General features: G+C 35.9%; 1 protein-coding gene across 1 annotated transcript in view; it reads left to right on the top strand.

The window, feature by feature from the left end:
* Positions 1-14,916, top strand: part of ORC5 (origin recognition complex subunit 5) — a 54,162-nt gene that overhangs the window by 14,101 nt on the left and 25,145 nt on the right. The window contains exons 11-12 of the mRNA XM_054399704.1: positions 3,373-3,420; positions 5,836-5,946. Of these exons, the coding sequence (XP_054255679.1) occupies positions 3,373-3,420; positions 5,836-5,946 (159 nt within the window). The remainder of the gene's footprint in view (positions 1-3,372; positions 3,421-5,835; positions 5,947-14,916) is intronic.

Below are 14,916 nucleotides of genomic sequence, written 5' to 3'. Positions count from 1 at the left end.
TTCCAGGTCACATACTGTGGTTGCTCATGATCCCTTAGTCATTTTTAAGTCATTTTTAATGTCTGATAAACCCAGTGTCCTTTTCATATCCATATGTGTGTAACACTTTTTTAGCACAAGCAGTGATTTGCTTTTATGAGTTGATGTAGCTTTGTTTTGTAAAGATTTTAATGGAATGCCTGCAGTGTCCTTAGGTAAGAGCTACACTTAAATTTCTGCAGTAAAACACAACCTACACCTGCTTTAGCCTTTAGTGAGGTAAAATGACAGTGCGTTACTGTGTGGTGTTCATGTGTCAGCGTCTGGCATTAATGGTAGGTATGAACAACTGAAGGAAACAACAAGACAATTTTTAAAAAATATGCCTGCTTTCTTCTTCCCTTTTGAAAAAAAGTTGTAGATACATGTTTTGAGAAGTCACTGCAGCTCCCACTGATGACAAATTGATACATTTTTAGCTTAAATATGCGTTTTGTGTTTCTGATGTGATCTTACATTGGAAGTTGTAGGTATTTCAGCCTCCTGTCTAGTCCTTTCCTGAGAGGAGTGGAGAATTACTTGTAGTGAGTACAGATTGTCAAGGGTTGTTTTATGAGCAACTTTTGTTCTTTTACCTTGGCCAAAGGAATTTCTTTGCAAGAGTTTTATTTGCTAAAGAACTAGTTTTACCCAGCTTTTTCCATTATCAGTCTTGGAAGTCAAAGAAAGAGGAAAGCTTACAAGACTCAGGTCTGTAGAACGTGTTATCAAAAAATGCTACATCTTTCTTGTTCGTGTTCATTGAACCATCTTTTCAATTTGATTTCTTTTCTCATTTTTTAGATTCTTAGAACTTAGTTTCCACTCATACACATCAACCCTACTACACTTCTGTACAATAAACATGAGCTGCTAAGATTTTTGAAGCAGGGACCGTGAAGGTGTTTCAGTCAGTGAAGCAGGACAAGTTACTGTTCTTCCTACATATATCATCTGATAGCAGTTAGTCACTTACCAGGTGCTAAGGTGAATTTCGGGGATAGCTGAAACAAAGCCTGAAAAAAACCAACACTTTTTAAATTTTGAATGTTTTTTAGTCATGTAGACTTTGAAATAGAATGTGATTTTAATAGTTTATAATGGAGTTACTTTAACTGGACTTCTAGACAGTGAAAAAGATTCCAACAAAAAGTCTTTGAGCTGCTGATCTGCACTACTGGTATAGGTTCTAGGCTCCACTGCATTTAAAGTCACAGTTTGTGGCAGCTTGGAATGCTAACAACCTGAGAGAGCAAAGAAATGACAATTGGCAGTGTTGCCGTTAGTTTTGTGACAATTCAAGAGCTTTGCAGTGCATCAAGAGAAGAAAATGAAGTTGGTTTGAAAGATAGTCTTTAAAACAAAAAAGAATAGCAATCTAGGTGAAGTGTTCATTTTATCATTTCAATACAAAAGAGGATTGTAAACTAACAAAATTAGCCCTTAATTTCATATGTTTCTTTGTACTTGCATAGAAATAGGGCACCTGCTGGCTCACTTTGAAACACTTTTGATATAATTTAAATACATTATATGAAGATACCAGGGTAACCTTTAAAATGCATGAATGCAGTTGTGATCCATCACAAGCATGCTAGGTAACTTCACACTTGATCCCTTTCCCCTCCAAAAGGTCTCTATTATCACCACAATCTTCTTTTCTAAGGCACAATAAAAAAATTACTCTGCTGCCTCTAAGTATGTGTGATATGTCTTAATTTAATGAGTTAATTTTTTTTGTTAGTCTGGCAAATTATTTAAAAGAAACTTAAAGCGCTGTCTAATTTAAGCTCTTCGGGACTTAGTCAAGAAAAGCCACAAGTAACTGAGATCTTCACATGGCTGAGTACTGAGATGCACAGGTACTAAGTACAAGATTTTTAAGCATGATAATGAAAGTAGGACTATTTAATTCAGCATATCTTTCCCATGATTCGTTGAACATGCTCATAAGGTGTACTTCTAAAGGCTGTGGGAAAAATCATCAGGTGGTATTTTGAGAAATAGCATTTAACTATGTTTAAAGAATACTGTACCTCTCATCTAATTTTACATGATTTACACGTCCGTCTTCATGTGGCTTCTTGTCTTTTTTTTTTTTTTTTTTCCACTCATTTGTAAGATTTTTTTTGACTGTTTCTGTCCTTGTCTTGCTCTCACATTTTCAGCTGATATCCAAGAACACTTGCTTGTTTTCTTTGGACAGTCCATCCTTTCTTAAGACTGCTTTAAAGCTGTGCCCTTTTGTAACAGGTTAAAGCACTATGAATGGGTTAACTTGTCTGTTTCCCCACAACACAAGAGTGAGGGAGAAGGAGCACGCAAAAACTTTGGGTCGAGATAAAAAGTTTTACTGAACAAATCAGATAATATAATGCACAATTACCTTAGCTAATGATACACCTTAGCTTAGCCTATTTGTAGAAACAGAAGTGCAGCATAAAGCAGGAAAGCAGTAGGACAAAGCAGAAAACCAGAGAGCCAGCCAATTCCCACCCATCTCACTGCCATTCCCACAGGAAAGAGCAAACATGCAAAACCTGGAACCCAAAAGCAGCACCTGGAACAGGAAGCCACTCATATTTAAATCTGAACTTTAAGCCCCATAGTACTTTTCTCCATCCAGCACTTTCATTTTGAAGCTGGCATGAGGCAGGATGATTTTGAATGACAGCAGCAAATGTTCAACTTAACCCATAAGACCTTTTAAATGAAATTATGTTCCTTTCCTCTTTACCTTTTGCTGTTTGTCATTTAGCTCCTGCACCTCGAACTGTCTTTGCACAGTGTTGATTTAATTCCTGGTTGTCATTCTGCCAACTTGCATACCACCTGTATTCTAACACAGAACAGATAAAAGGTGAAAATTGAAATGGCTTTTGTTCATGGATACATTTTAAAATGAAGTGGCCATCATTTAAGCTTCTCTTGAAAGAGAAATAAATTAAACATCTGTCTTCTTCATTAGATGATTGAGGGGAGGAGAAGGATTGTGGCATGAAGTAAAGTTAAAAATAAATTCTTATTGCCTCTTCTTATCAGCCCTGGTTAGATCAGAAAACAAAACAATTGTGCCTGTCTCCAAAAATTATTAGTGTGTTGTTTTCTGGCTTTCCACCACTTGGGACCCAATGGAGCAAGAAGTAAGGCAAGTGTAATTTTAGGGCTTCTAGCAAGGAGGATTGCTAATAACATCAGAAATAAGTATTGGAGGTGTAGTGAGGAAGCAGACCCAGACTAGTGCACTGTTGTATGAGTGCACAAGTCTTTGTTGACTGTTTTGATTCCATCTTTACTATGGAAGGAGCATAAAATAATTTACATGTAATGTTTGCTCTTGTCTTTTGTATACAGCATCATGGCAAAATTAGAAAGACTAATTTTATGAAGAAACATGAAAAGGTATGTATTTCATTTTGCCAAGCTAAACCTGGCAAGAAGTATTTTTCTTTCTGCTACACTGCTGGTTTGTATTTTGTTTCAACTCGCTGTTTTCTACAGATTCAACAGAATTACTGAAACAATTATGTTTCGTATGAAACAAATTTAACCATAGCATAAATTTGTCTACTAAAGCCATATTTTTTCTGTATGACAAAATGTTCTTAATAAAGTTAGTTAAAGGACACCATACATGGAAGATCCAGATACTAGAATTCCTAAGATGTTAGAGTAATAGGTAGGTAGTAGTTTCGAAAGTTGTCACTTTAACTGGCAGTGATGCAATGAGCTCCTCTGTGTGTCAAGGCTTGGAAACTTTGCAGTCCTGTCTATTGTGTAGGATTCCATCAGACTACCCTTTTCACAGATTCCATCAGACTACCCTTTTCATGGTTACAAATAGCCAAATATCACTGATATCAGTGGAGCTGTAATGGTTTTTCTGGCAGAGGCTTGACATGGTAGCAAAAGCAAATACTGCTATGTATATTTATAAACATAGTGTGAGACATCCCACCATGTTCTGTCAAGGGCAGGGACACCTGCTAGACCAGGTTGCTCAAGGCCTCATCCAGCCTGTGTCGGAGATGAGGTGTCCACAGCTTCTCTGGGCAACCCTTTCCGGTGTTTCACCATTCTCAGAGCAAAGAACTTCTTCCTAATATCTAATCTAAGTCTACCTTGTGTACTTTAAAACTATTGCCTCTCATCCTATTACTGCAAGCCTGTATTAAAAGTCCCTCTCCAGCTCTCCTGTAGCCCCCTTCCTGGTACCGGAAGGTTGTGATAACATCTCCGCAGAGCTGTCTCTTCTCCAGGTGGAGAAGAGACCCAGCTGTCTCACCTGTCCTTGTAGGAGAGGTGCTCCAGCCCTCTGATCACCTTTGTGGCCCTCTGGACCCGCTCCAACAGGTCATAAATCTCATCATGATTTAAAATCAACTCATGAGTTAGGAATTCGGAGTCCTGCTGGAGACGCCAGGCTTGGAGCCAGACGTTGATCTGCTGGCTCTTCCTATTTATTCTCTTATCACTCATTGCCACTGGGGGGGATAGGGGAGAACACTACTTGTGCTCCTTACTGTCGTAACCAGTCATCCGAAAGCTCTGAAGCCTCTTGTCAGTGCCCTTGGAATCCTAGGATTGAGTGGATTTTAAGAAGTAGAAATATGGTAGTAAATGTGTTGTTTCCTGTCTAAAAGTAGGTTGATTTTTTTTTTTTCCTAATTTCCTGATCAAAAATGTTTTCTTTGGGGATGGTATCCTAATTGTGATATAGATCAAAAGAGAAAATGAAAACTAATAAAATGTTAATTAAAAAAACCAACAAACAAAAAATCAGCATTTTATTTATGCAGAGATAGTTGATTTTTTTTTTTAATAGTGATTTTAGAAGGTGAAATTCACAGAAGACCTGAGATGTGAAAGGACCTCTGGTTTAGTTCAACCTCCCTGCCTAAGCAGGGTCACTTGGAGGAGGTTGCTCAGGACCATACCCAGTTGGGTTTTAAGTATTTCCTTAGTTATAGCTTTGTAGGGTTCAGCTGTCTTCAGGGTTAAAACAGGTTTTTTTTGTTTTTTTTTTTTTGTGTGGTTAAATGTGATTTCTGTGTTGCAGTTGGTGCCCCTTGCCAGGTTCTACTAATGTTGTAGACCTTAAAGCTGTTGTTAGGGTAATTTAGTATGACATTTATTGTGAGGAACTTGTAAAAAAAGTTTGCACCTCTGAGAAGAAGAGAAGGCAGCTTTGGCTAAAATGGTTGGAAGAAAGTGGATACATTACTACTTAGCAGAATCTTTTTCTTCTTCTAAATGCAAATGCCTTGTCTTCAGCAAGCAATATGCAAATGTGTACTTAGAAGTTGTTTTATAAATTTGTAAAAATTATTGTTAGGTTATGTGCAATTCCTTGTAGGTGTTCATGGATTATAAATCGACTGCCGACAGCAGAGTAAATGTAAGAATAAATTTGAGAAGCCTAATTTGTCATACTGTTGATAACCTATGAGGAAAACCATGTGCAGCTTGAGAATGCTGTGAAATGTTATCTTTAATCTGGGCAAGGTAATTTAATAGGACAAATAAACTTGTAAATCTAGTGACAGGAAATTTGGCATCAGATCCTCTGTTATAGCTCAAAAATGTTCTTAATTTATTGTGCAGTTTGAACTCCTGCAATGTTGACTAGAGCTCTCTTTCTATATCCTTTTCCTGATCAATCAGCATGTGTTGTGTTCAGTGTTTTCCATAACTGGTAAGTAGGCTGCATGAAAAAGAGTGCTGAGAATTAATTTGTATTTTCACTGCTGTGAAAATGCCATCTTGCAGTATTCCAGGAAAGATCTATTGTATTGAAAAATCTTGGTTTTGTTGCAGACCAGCAATCACCTCCTTGGACCAAAACCATTTCCCCTGGACAGGTTGCTAGCAATATTATATAGTATCGTAGACAACAGAGTTGCTCCAACTGCAAATATATTTTCCCAGGTGAGTGTGTACTTACTTTCTTTGTTATCTTTTTATTGTTTTTAATTTAAAAAAAGATAATACATTGGGTTTTTTTGAGTCATCATTCTAATGAAATGTAATGGAAAAATAACAGTAGTTTAAGTTGAAGGCTTGGAGCAATATTTATCTGTATTACTAGCTACGAATTTAAGATTTTATCTGTGTGATGGTCTGAAATCTTATGAAAGCTAACCTTTTCCTTATCCTAAACCGTGATCTGTGTTGGTTAGTTTCTGGCTTCTCACTGAAGTTTGTCAGCTTAACTTGTAAGTTAACTGTATAAATGTTAGCTGTTCTTTGGCTAGAATTGGTCACCTTGTAATGTTAGAAAAGCCTAGTGGTGAAAAAGGAGCAGAGGGAAGAATAAGGTTTTTGCAGGTGAAAGGTGTTTGCTGTCATGTGCTGTCATTCACACATCTTAGGGGTAGTGTTTTTTATTTATACCAGCTTCAGCAGTCCTGCAGAGCTGTTGGTCTCCTGCTTCACCAGATGGCACAGTAACTGTAGAGTCGAGTCCAGACTTTCCTCTACAGCTCTGCCTTTGTCAAGTGTAAATACTCTATTTTGTAGAAGTTCCAGGAGTTTTTTGATGTCTGCTTGATCTGTAGACCTTTCATGTCTACCTTAGAACAACTCAATTTCTTTCCTGCTCTCCATTTGTGCTTAAATTTTAATTTCAGAAATAATTTCTACATTTCCCTGTCAGGTCTCAGATTTCACCAAGGATTATTTAAATCTGACGTCTGTGTTCATGTCAGATTCCAGGAAACATATGCTTAAGATGCCCAAACAATTTTGCTTGCTGCTCTAATCGTCCCTGCTCAGTGTTCATGCAAACTTTTGGCAAAAGCAATCTTCCAGCTTTGCAGAATAACCAACCATAAGTATACCTACTTTAAAATCGGGGAATAGAGGAGCTAGAGAATTGTAGGATTTTATTTAATGGGTGGCACAGGGATATTGCAGCAGGCAGTTAATACTGTCAGATGTTTTCTTTCAAGCCTTTTTGGTTAAAGGTTATGATACGATCTGTGGTGGGATAAATTATTAAACAGCCTCAAATATGTTAATACAAGCATTTGCTTTGCTTCAGCCAGCACTTTCATTGTGAAGCTGGCATGAGGCAGGATGATTTTGACTGACAGCAGATTTTCAACTCAGCCTATGACATAGTGCATTTTTTTAATTCATGCTGAAGCTCGCAGTACTGAGGCAAAAGATGGCCATTCCTGTTTAATGATGTGGGTTTATCGACAATGATTGATCTAGCTTTAGCTCAGTGAAAAATAGTGTTATGAGCTTGTTCTAGAAATTCGGAGGAAAATCAGATATAATTGAAATAATTTTTGGATTTGTTTCACTCATACTCTATTGATGATCCACCAAATACATATTTGTTTTAAGCCTTTTTTTCTTGCTGTCATTCTCTCTCCCTCTGCCTTGCTTTCTTCAAGCATTGTGGTCTTTCAATAAAATTTTGTTTTTAATGTGCAAGGAGTACATCCTTTAAGGTATGAGATGAAAGAATGGGCAAGAGGCAAAACAACTGACTGGCCAACTTGCACCTATGAAATTGAGAGTTTTACTTGAACTCTGCCAGTCTCAAGGAGAAAATTTCAATGTAATTTATTCTTGTAGTATGAAAGGGAATGATGGTTAGACTGGGAGCACAACATAGTAAAATTTGTGTGTAGGATATTAGCTGTATTTTCTCTTATTTTTGGCTGTCAAAAACATCTTGGTATGCTTAAGATATAAACATTATATAACAGAATTTTACAGTGCTTTCAAAAGGAGTATGACTGTAAATCTAACATGCATTCCAGGCATGAGAACAAATTCCAGTACACAGTCCAGTAGTCCCTGGAATGCAATTTCCCCTTAGACTAAACTGCGGAAATTCAAGTAAATACTTCACACTGCTTTAGAGTGTACAGTAGATGGCAGGGCTATCAAAGATGAGCTGCAAGTCCTCATTTTCTGACTATATGCAGATTAAGCTGTCAAGATACAAAAAAGTTGTATGAAACCTTAACCAGGTTAGGGGAAAGAAGTTGAAACTAAATCTCTTGAGACCAAAATAAAATTTTATGTATTTAATTAGGAATATTGAAGTGTCAAATGTAAAGTAACAAAATACAACAAAATTTAAAATATATTTTGGAGGCAGTCGTGTTGAGACATATTTAATTATTTTTTTTCTTGAATGGTTTTAAACAATTTATATTTCACTGATTCTTGCCATTACTTATTCTGTAGATACACTTTTCAAAATAGTAAATATTTAGGAGCTGAGTTATCCTTAGCAGTATCAATACATTTTACTGTTAGATAACATAAGCATTTATTATCTTGTTTGTGTGTACAGCATAGAAAACATTCTTCAATTGTGCAGAAGTTTAAAATGTTTTAAATCAAATATTTGGCTTCTTATCTGATTGAAAATCTATTTTATATCCTTTTTAATGAACATTAATTTCATGTACTTTTTAGTTTGTAAACTGAAAGGCTGTACATGAACCAAATACTAATTCTCCCCGTCTACTGTCAGAAAATAGCATGCCTTGGCTTTAAAGTTGTTCAACAGTCTCAGTGAAGATTCAAGGACTAGCAGCTGCTGTTAAGATCTATCATGTTGCTGATTTCATGATATTTCTTACTGCTCCTTGTTTATGTGCATAACATCTATTCACATGAAAATTCTGGTTATTAGCTTTTCAAAAGTGAAACTTCTATGCTAATAAGCAGCAAAATTTCAATTTTCTGTTTAATGCTAGGATTATTGAAAATGTTTCATTTTTGCTAAACAGTATTTCAACTTAAAATTTGAATCATCTAACTTTTGTCTTTTAATGTTAATTACTCCTTAAAATGGTATCCTTTTTTCAAATAAAAAGTGAATACGTTCTTTTCAGAAGCGTGATCTTTGCAATTGATACAAGACTTGATTTTTCCTGCTGTAACTTCTTGCTGTACTTAAGTTACATGAGAAAGAATTGGGCTTGTTAATTTTGTTTTGCTTACTAACTAGTTCACAGGAGTAGCACCCAAACAGGCAGATTTCCACTTCTGGAAATGAAAATTGTTTGTCACTCCCTTAGAAGTTGACGTTTCTCTTGATTTTTTTTTTTGTGGGTTTTAAATAAGATTTTCTTACATTTGGTGACGATTGTTTGAGATGAAGTTAGATTAAAAAAACTATATGTGAAGACTTTTGATGTCAGTACCTCTGCGAATACAGGCCTGTATTCACTGGAAGTTTGCAGTGTTCCTTTTCTTCCAGATAGTGCTTTTTCTAACATCTATGACTGTGTTTTAACCCAGTGGACTGTAACATGTCACTGAATTTGTTTGAATTTATGTGAGTGGTTTTTAAACTGAGAGGTAAGGAAGGTTAAAGCATTGTTGATTTCTGCAGCAATTTCAGAGGACAACATCTTGACGTGTTTTTCTTCAGATGCACTTTATGTAATAGCTGAAGGGATTGAAGATTCTTATGACATCAGCACTGGGCAGATGTGGTCTGTGAGTGGGACAGAACTCACACAGTTGATCCATAGTTGGATATATGGCTTGATCAAGCATGTGGCTGAAGTATTTTAAAAGATAAAGCACTGGTTTTCATGGTGGAAAAAATGCAGATGTACTTTCACACAATGCTAAAGAATTGCAACCAGGGCATGTGCAGTCTGCATCCTACAACCCTCTCATAATTCATAGTTTCTAGATACAGCAGTTGATGCTTTTTCAAGCTCAGAAAACAACCATGAATATGATTTGTGTGTCCACATGCACCCACTTTGCAGAATATGCATTGCATCTAAGTGTAATTACTACAGAAGGGAGCTTTATCATGCCTGTTGCAAGTGCATTTTGCAAAGACTCCGAGAGTCTACTCAGTTCTGGTTTATCAAAGAGCAGTATTTCATTTTAGGTTTTCTACATTTAGACAGAAATATCACACTGTTATTTCTATTAAAATGTGCTTTAGTGTAGAACACATGAATGAGTTTAAGATCAAAATGTTGTGCAAGGATACCAGCATTTATTTACATTAAATGAGCACATTTTACATTGAATGGAACAAGGGCTGTTAATTTTGTATCACAACTAGTAAGCAAATAGAATTTTGTTATAGCTATTACAAGCCAAAATTAATACTTTTTCCTCTACCAAAAGTGCTTTTCAACTGCTTCCTCAAATCAGTTCTCCTAACCTTTCATTTTCTAGGTGTTTTATCTTGCTTCTGTCTTCTTGTGAAATAAGCTTTTCATGAAGAAGATTGATTAGATATGCTGGTAGTTCTAAGCAATGATGTTATCTGTATTGGGTAAATGTAATTATACCATTAGAATTTTTTCCCTGTTAATACATCCTTGAATGTTTGGGAAGACATCTATGCAGAGAGGTGCGATAAAAGTCTTAGTAATTTTCAGCTACTAGTGTATTTTGAATATGTAACTGATCAGTAACTTCAGCTCTGTATGCAGTAGAGTGAAAATGCAATAAAGTTAGGCTGTTAGATCAGAAAACTTCAGAATCAGGTTTGGCTTTACTGTTACTCATGTTCAGTGAATGGTTTTGGGTAGCTTTATAGTCAGAATTCAGTTCTGATTATAGTGCATTTGGAAATGGAGACTCCTACAAAAACTGTTTATCCCTGTGGGTATAAGATTAGCATAGTATACCTTACACATGTTACTGTTCGATATTGGATCTAAGAAATGCATCGAAGAGTAGCACAAATTCCTAAAACTAATGTAATTATACATGTGTAAGAATTTGGAACGAAGGTTAACAAACCTAATATTTTCCAGTCTGGCAAAATAATAAACAGCATTGCAAATGGTTAGCTTTTTAGGTGAAGTTAGAATAAGTCTGCAGATACTTAGTGTGTTAAGTGCCAATATGATAAGGGTCTGTAAGAAACACACAGTACCACTGATGTACTTAGCAGGCTTCCAGCTGGAGGGAGCCAGAGTAATGTAATTTCCTTTACTTAAAGGAGAAGTGAAAAGAAAAAGTATCCTTTCTGGGAGTGTAAAAATCATAAGAGGATTGTTTTCTCTCTTTTCTAAGAGAGTTGTCATCCTCAAAATGGTCTTGCTATAATTTCTTGTAGGGGGGAGTATTTACATTTATGAAAAAACGGAACTTGACAGAAGAGTTCTTAAACTCCTTTTTTCTTTTTTTTTTTTCTTTTTTTCTTCATGAGAACTATAAGATTTGTGGTATACCCCTTAGTCTGGTCCATCAGATCTTTGTTTCTTAGCCTCCCAATGACAGAAATGATGGAGGATAAACTGTAGGATCTGAGGTTCTCTCCTTGTTACTGGTCCAGATAAACTTGATCTTCTATTACAGTGAGAGTTGAGGATACATGGACACATCTTCGGCATAGAATGTTTGTCTCATGGGGTGTTGTATATAGCAGTCATACAGAACTGGTCTGTCATCTGCAGGTTTATTGTCCTCATGAGTTTGTAATGTAATCTTTTAATCCTGTCACTTTGCCCATTCCTAAAAGACTTCTTTTTTCAGTTGTTAGCACAGCTTTCTTAGTGGTTAGCAAATTTGTAGCTGGTTTTTTTTCCCCATGGGCTTATTTGATTAGTGTTGTGTTTGATCCTAATGCCTGTATACTTTTATAGGTGTATATGTATCAGACATTTGATTTTGCTGTCTCTGTCTATTGATTAGAAAGTATAGTAATCTACTGATCACTGCTCTGTTGATTTCAGTAGGTTTGGGGAGATGGTGATAAGAGGAGGTAACTATTTATTTTCTCCTTTACTGTTGTCGGTCACTGGACTAATCTGGCAGAAATGCATGAGCAGAAATGGGAGCTTAGTGTGATGTACAGCATGGTGACATAGGTTAGCACTTCAGCACTGACTGTGGCAGCTTGAGAGAACCTGCTGTTAAGCCAAAGGAAAGAACACATTGCTTTTAACCAAATAGCTAACTACATATATATATATATATATATATATATATATATATCTGTTTGTTTTTTTTTTTTATCTCAGCCTGGCTGCGAATAACAGTAGTCAGTAGTCTTATGAAGAAACTAGTAAAGATATTTTAGAAAAACTAACTATATTTGAGCTGCATTATGTTGTTTGACCTAATTTGATCTTGTTTCAGTTTTTTGAGGTATACTGCTAATACAGCTTTACAATCTCTTCAGAGGCTTCCTTACTCAAATTCCACATAAATTCTTCATTTTCAGTAATTTAAGGTAGAAAACATTAATTGCTGCAAAAATCTTCCAGTAATAGTGCCTGGCTTGGCACTTAATCTATGACTCAAAAATACTTGATGTATTTAAGAAGAAAAATTGATGTGAATTAATGAAAACCAGTTCTATGGAAGAAATCTTGGGTATGACAAGGGAAAGGCTTATTGAGAGGGAATGAGTGAGAATTTTGGATGAGATTATCAGGAAGATCAAGGGAAGGACTAAATTTGTTCTGTCTTTTATTGAGAAAAATTGACTCACTTAAAAGCTTTCTTGCTGTGTAATCTTAGGTTTTTATTTCAGTGGCATCTCCCTAAGAATTTGCACACTTACATAAACCAGTAAGTAGCTACATGTTACAGCTTTCTTAAATTGATTTACAATAACTTTATTTTCAAATATAATTCAAAAATGTGATTTTGAGGTAGGTATGCAAGTTTTCTATAGTGGTGATGAAAAGTGCTATGTACTCCATGAATCTGTTCACTTTAACAGTTCCAATGGCCTTGTGAACTTAATGCTATATAATTCTTGATACCCTTCACATGTCTTTCCTTGCATGCCATATAACATAGGGACAGTGTTTTATCAACCAGCAGTTTCTTGAACTTCTGTTCTGTCAGCACATTGCTTGTAAACAGTATTTGAAGCCTCAAATATTAACTTACTTATGAAAATGTGAGTGTGTAAGAGAAGTAAATATGAATTCATGAAAGATGAAACAAGAGTTTCCCTCCTTTTAAACTCTGTCCTTTCCATCCCTTTCTTTACATACTTATCTAGAAATTGGTTTAATGTATTTAATGGAAGGAACATCTTCTAATGCTCCAGGAACAAATTCACCCTGTGTTTACATCAAGCAGTTGCAGCTGAAGCTTGTTAGTGATTACATCCCAGATGGAAATAAAATATTCTTCACTATGGTACATGAGCTCCTATTGTTTGGAGATACATAATCAGCTCATCCCCTCTTTAGGGAAGAACAAAGAACATAATAGTACATCTGGTTCATCTATTAAGACAGCAAAGATTAATTAAGCAAGTACTGCACAACCTCTCTTGATACAGATATATCTAAAACCAGCCTGGATATGACAAAGTTTTTTTTAATCGCATTGCTTTAACCATTTAGTGTATGCACATTGTCTGTTCCAGGTCACCAGCTTTTCATAGAAATAAGTTAGGATGTGTAATACATAAATCAGGTAAATCAGGGTAGAGATCAGTAGTTTTCTTGTGGATGTCTTGGTTTAAGGGGATATGACTAGGAAGAACTTGTTGAGTGCGCAGCTGACATCATTAACACTTTTATTAAATTTTATCTGTCTTTTTAAAAAATATCTTGTCTGGTTTCTCTGACAATCTGGATTACAACCTGTTTGGAGGAACAAACCATCTCTTTATTGAGCCTTTGTATAGAATCTGGTGTAGTGAAGTACAATTTCCCAAGTAGAACTAGCGCTTGCGGTCAAACAGTTACACTGAGTGTCTCTCTTTCTTTCCTGGTGGTCTGAATCCAAATTTAAGACTATTCAAGGCCAACTTTACTTTTGTTGCTGTTGTCTTTTAGCCTAAATAGCTTTACTTGTTCCTTAGTATTTATTTCAGCAGAATCGTAAGGGCAGAGATGTCCTGTCAAGATCTTAATTTTGCAAGCTTTCACTTATTGAAGTATATCATTTTCTTTCCTGAACATACAGTAATTAAGATAACTGTGGCCTCAGTTATAGCATTAAAAATGTCTCAGAGTCACTGGTCAAAGACTGAGCTATAATTTTATGTTATTTTTACTGACATACTCTGTGGACTACTTCTGATACAGGCCTGTGCCTCTTCTCCCTGCCTAACATGCTCTTATGTCTCATTATCTAGGTAATGTTCTCTTTAGGTACTTAATACCAGACCTGTCACTTCAAAACAGACGATTTTGGTGCATTACATGTAAAATAAATCTGTAGCATTGTTTCTGTACCAGAGATTCCTTCCAGTTCTTGGCAAGGTTGGGATGTACTGAAGCTGTGTCCCTGTGCAGTGTCAGAGCATGAGGTAGCAAAATGGTACATTATGTTGGATCTCTTCAGTGGATACTTTTATTGTTTCTGCCCTGACAGCTGCAGTCTGTTCCAGCTTCTGACTTTCTCCTTGACATCCCTCCTCCCCTAAAGATCCTTCATTGCTTTCCACATTCATTTGACTGGGGATGGTTGGGATTGCCACAGTATCTTGGACAAAAGAAGCAGCTGCATTATAGTTAATTTGAAAGAGAGGATTTCAAAATATGAACCTTGTTGACAAAAGAATGCTTCTGGATAGATGAGCAGTTCAGGATTGACATAATCTCTCTTCTCTATGGAAATGAAAACAGGAAAATACTGGGGAGAGCAGTGTATAAAAACTGGTAGCAGGGTATGAACAAATCTCACAAAAAGTTTATATTCATAGCAAACATTGTAAATATTGCTTATTTAAAATGTAGGCTGAAACAAATCCTGCAGTAGCTCAGACTTGGAAAAGCTTGATTTCAGAAAAGTATGTTTTAATTAAAAATTCCTGTGTGATCTCACTGGTTAGTAGATGAGTCTGTCATGAAATAATAATAATAATATTAACATTATTATTGTTATTATTTTAAAGGCTCAAATGGTGCTGAATATGTGAAGGTATGTTACGTGCTACAAAAGGTCTCCTCTGTTCTCACCACCTTACAA

The sequence above is a fragment of the Indicator indicator genome, chromosome 3, assembly GCF_027791375.1.
Source record: "Indicator indicator isolate 239-I01 chromosome 3, UM_Iind_1.1, whole genome shotgun sequence".
Classification (NCBI taxonomy): Eukaryota; Metazoa; Chordata; class Aves; order Piciformes; family Indicatoridae; genus Indicator; species Indicator indicator.
This window is presented reverse-complemented; position numbering and strand designations above follow the sequence as displayed.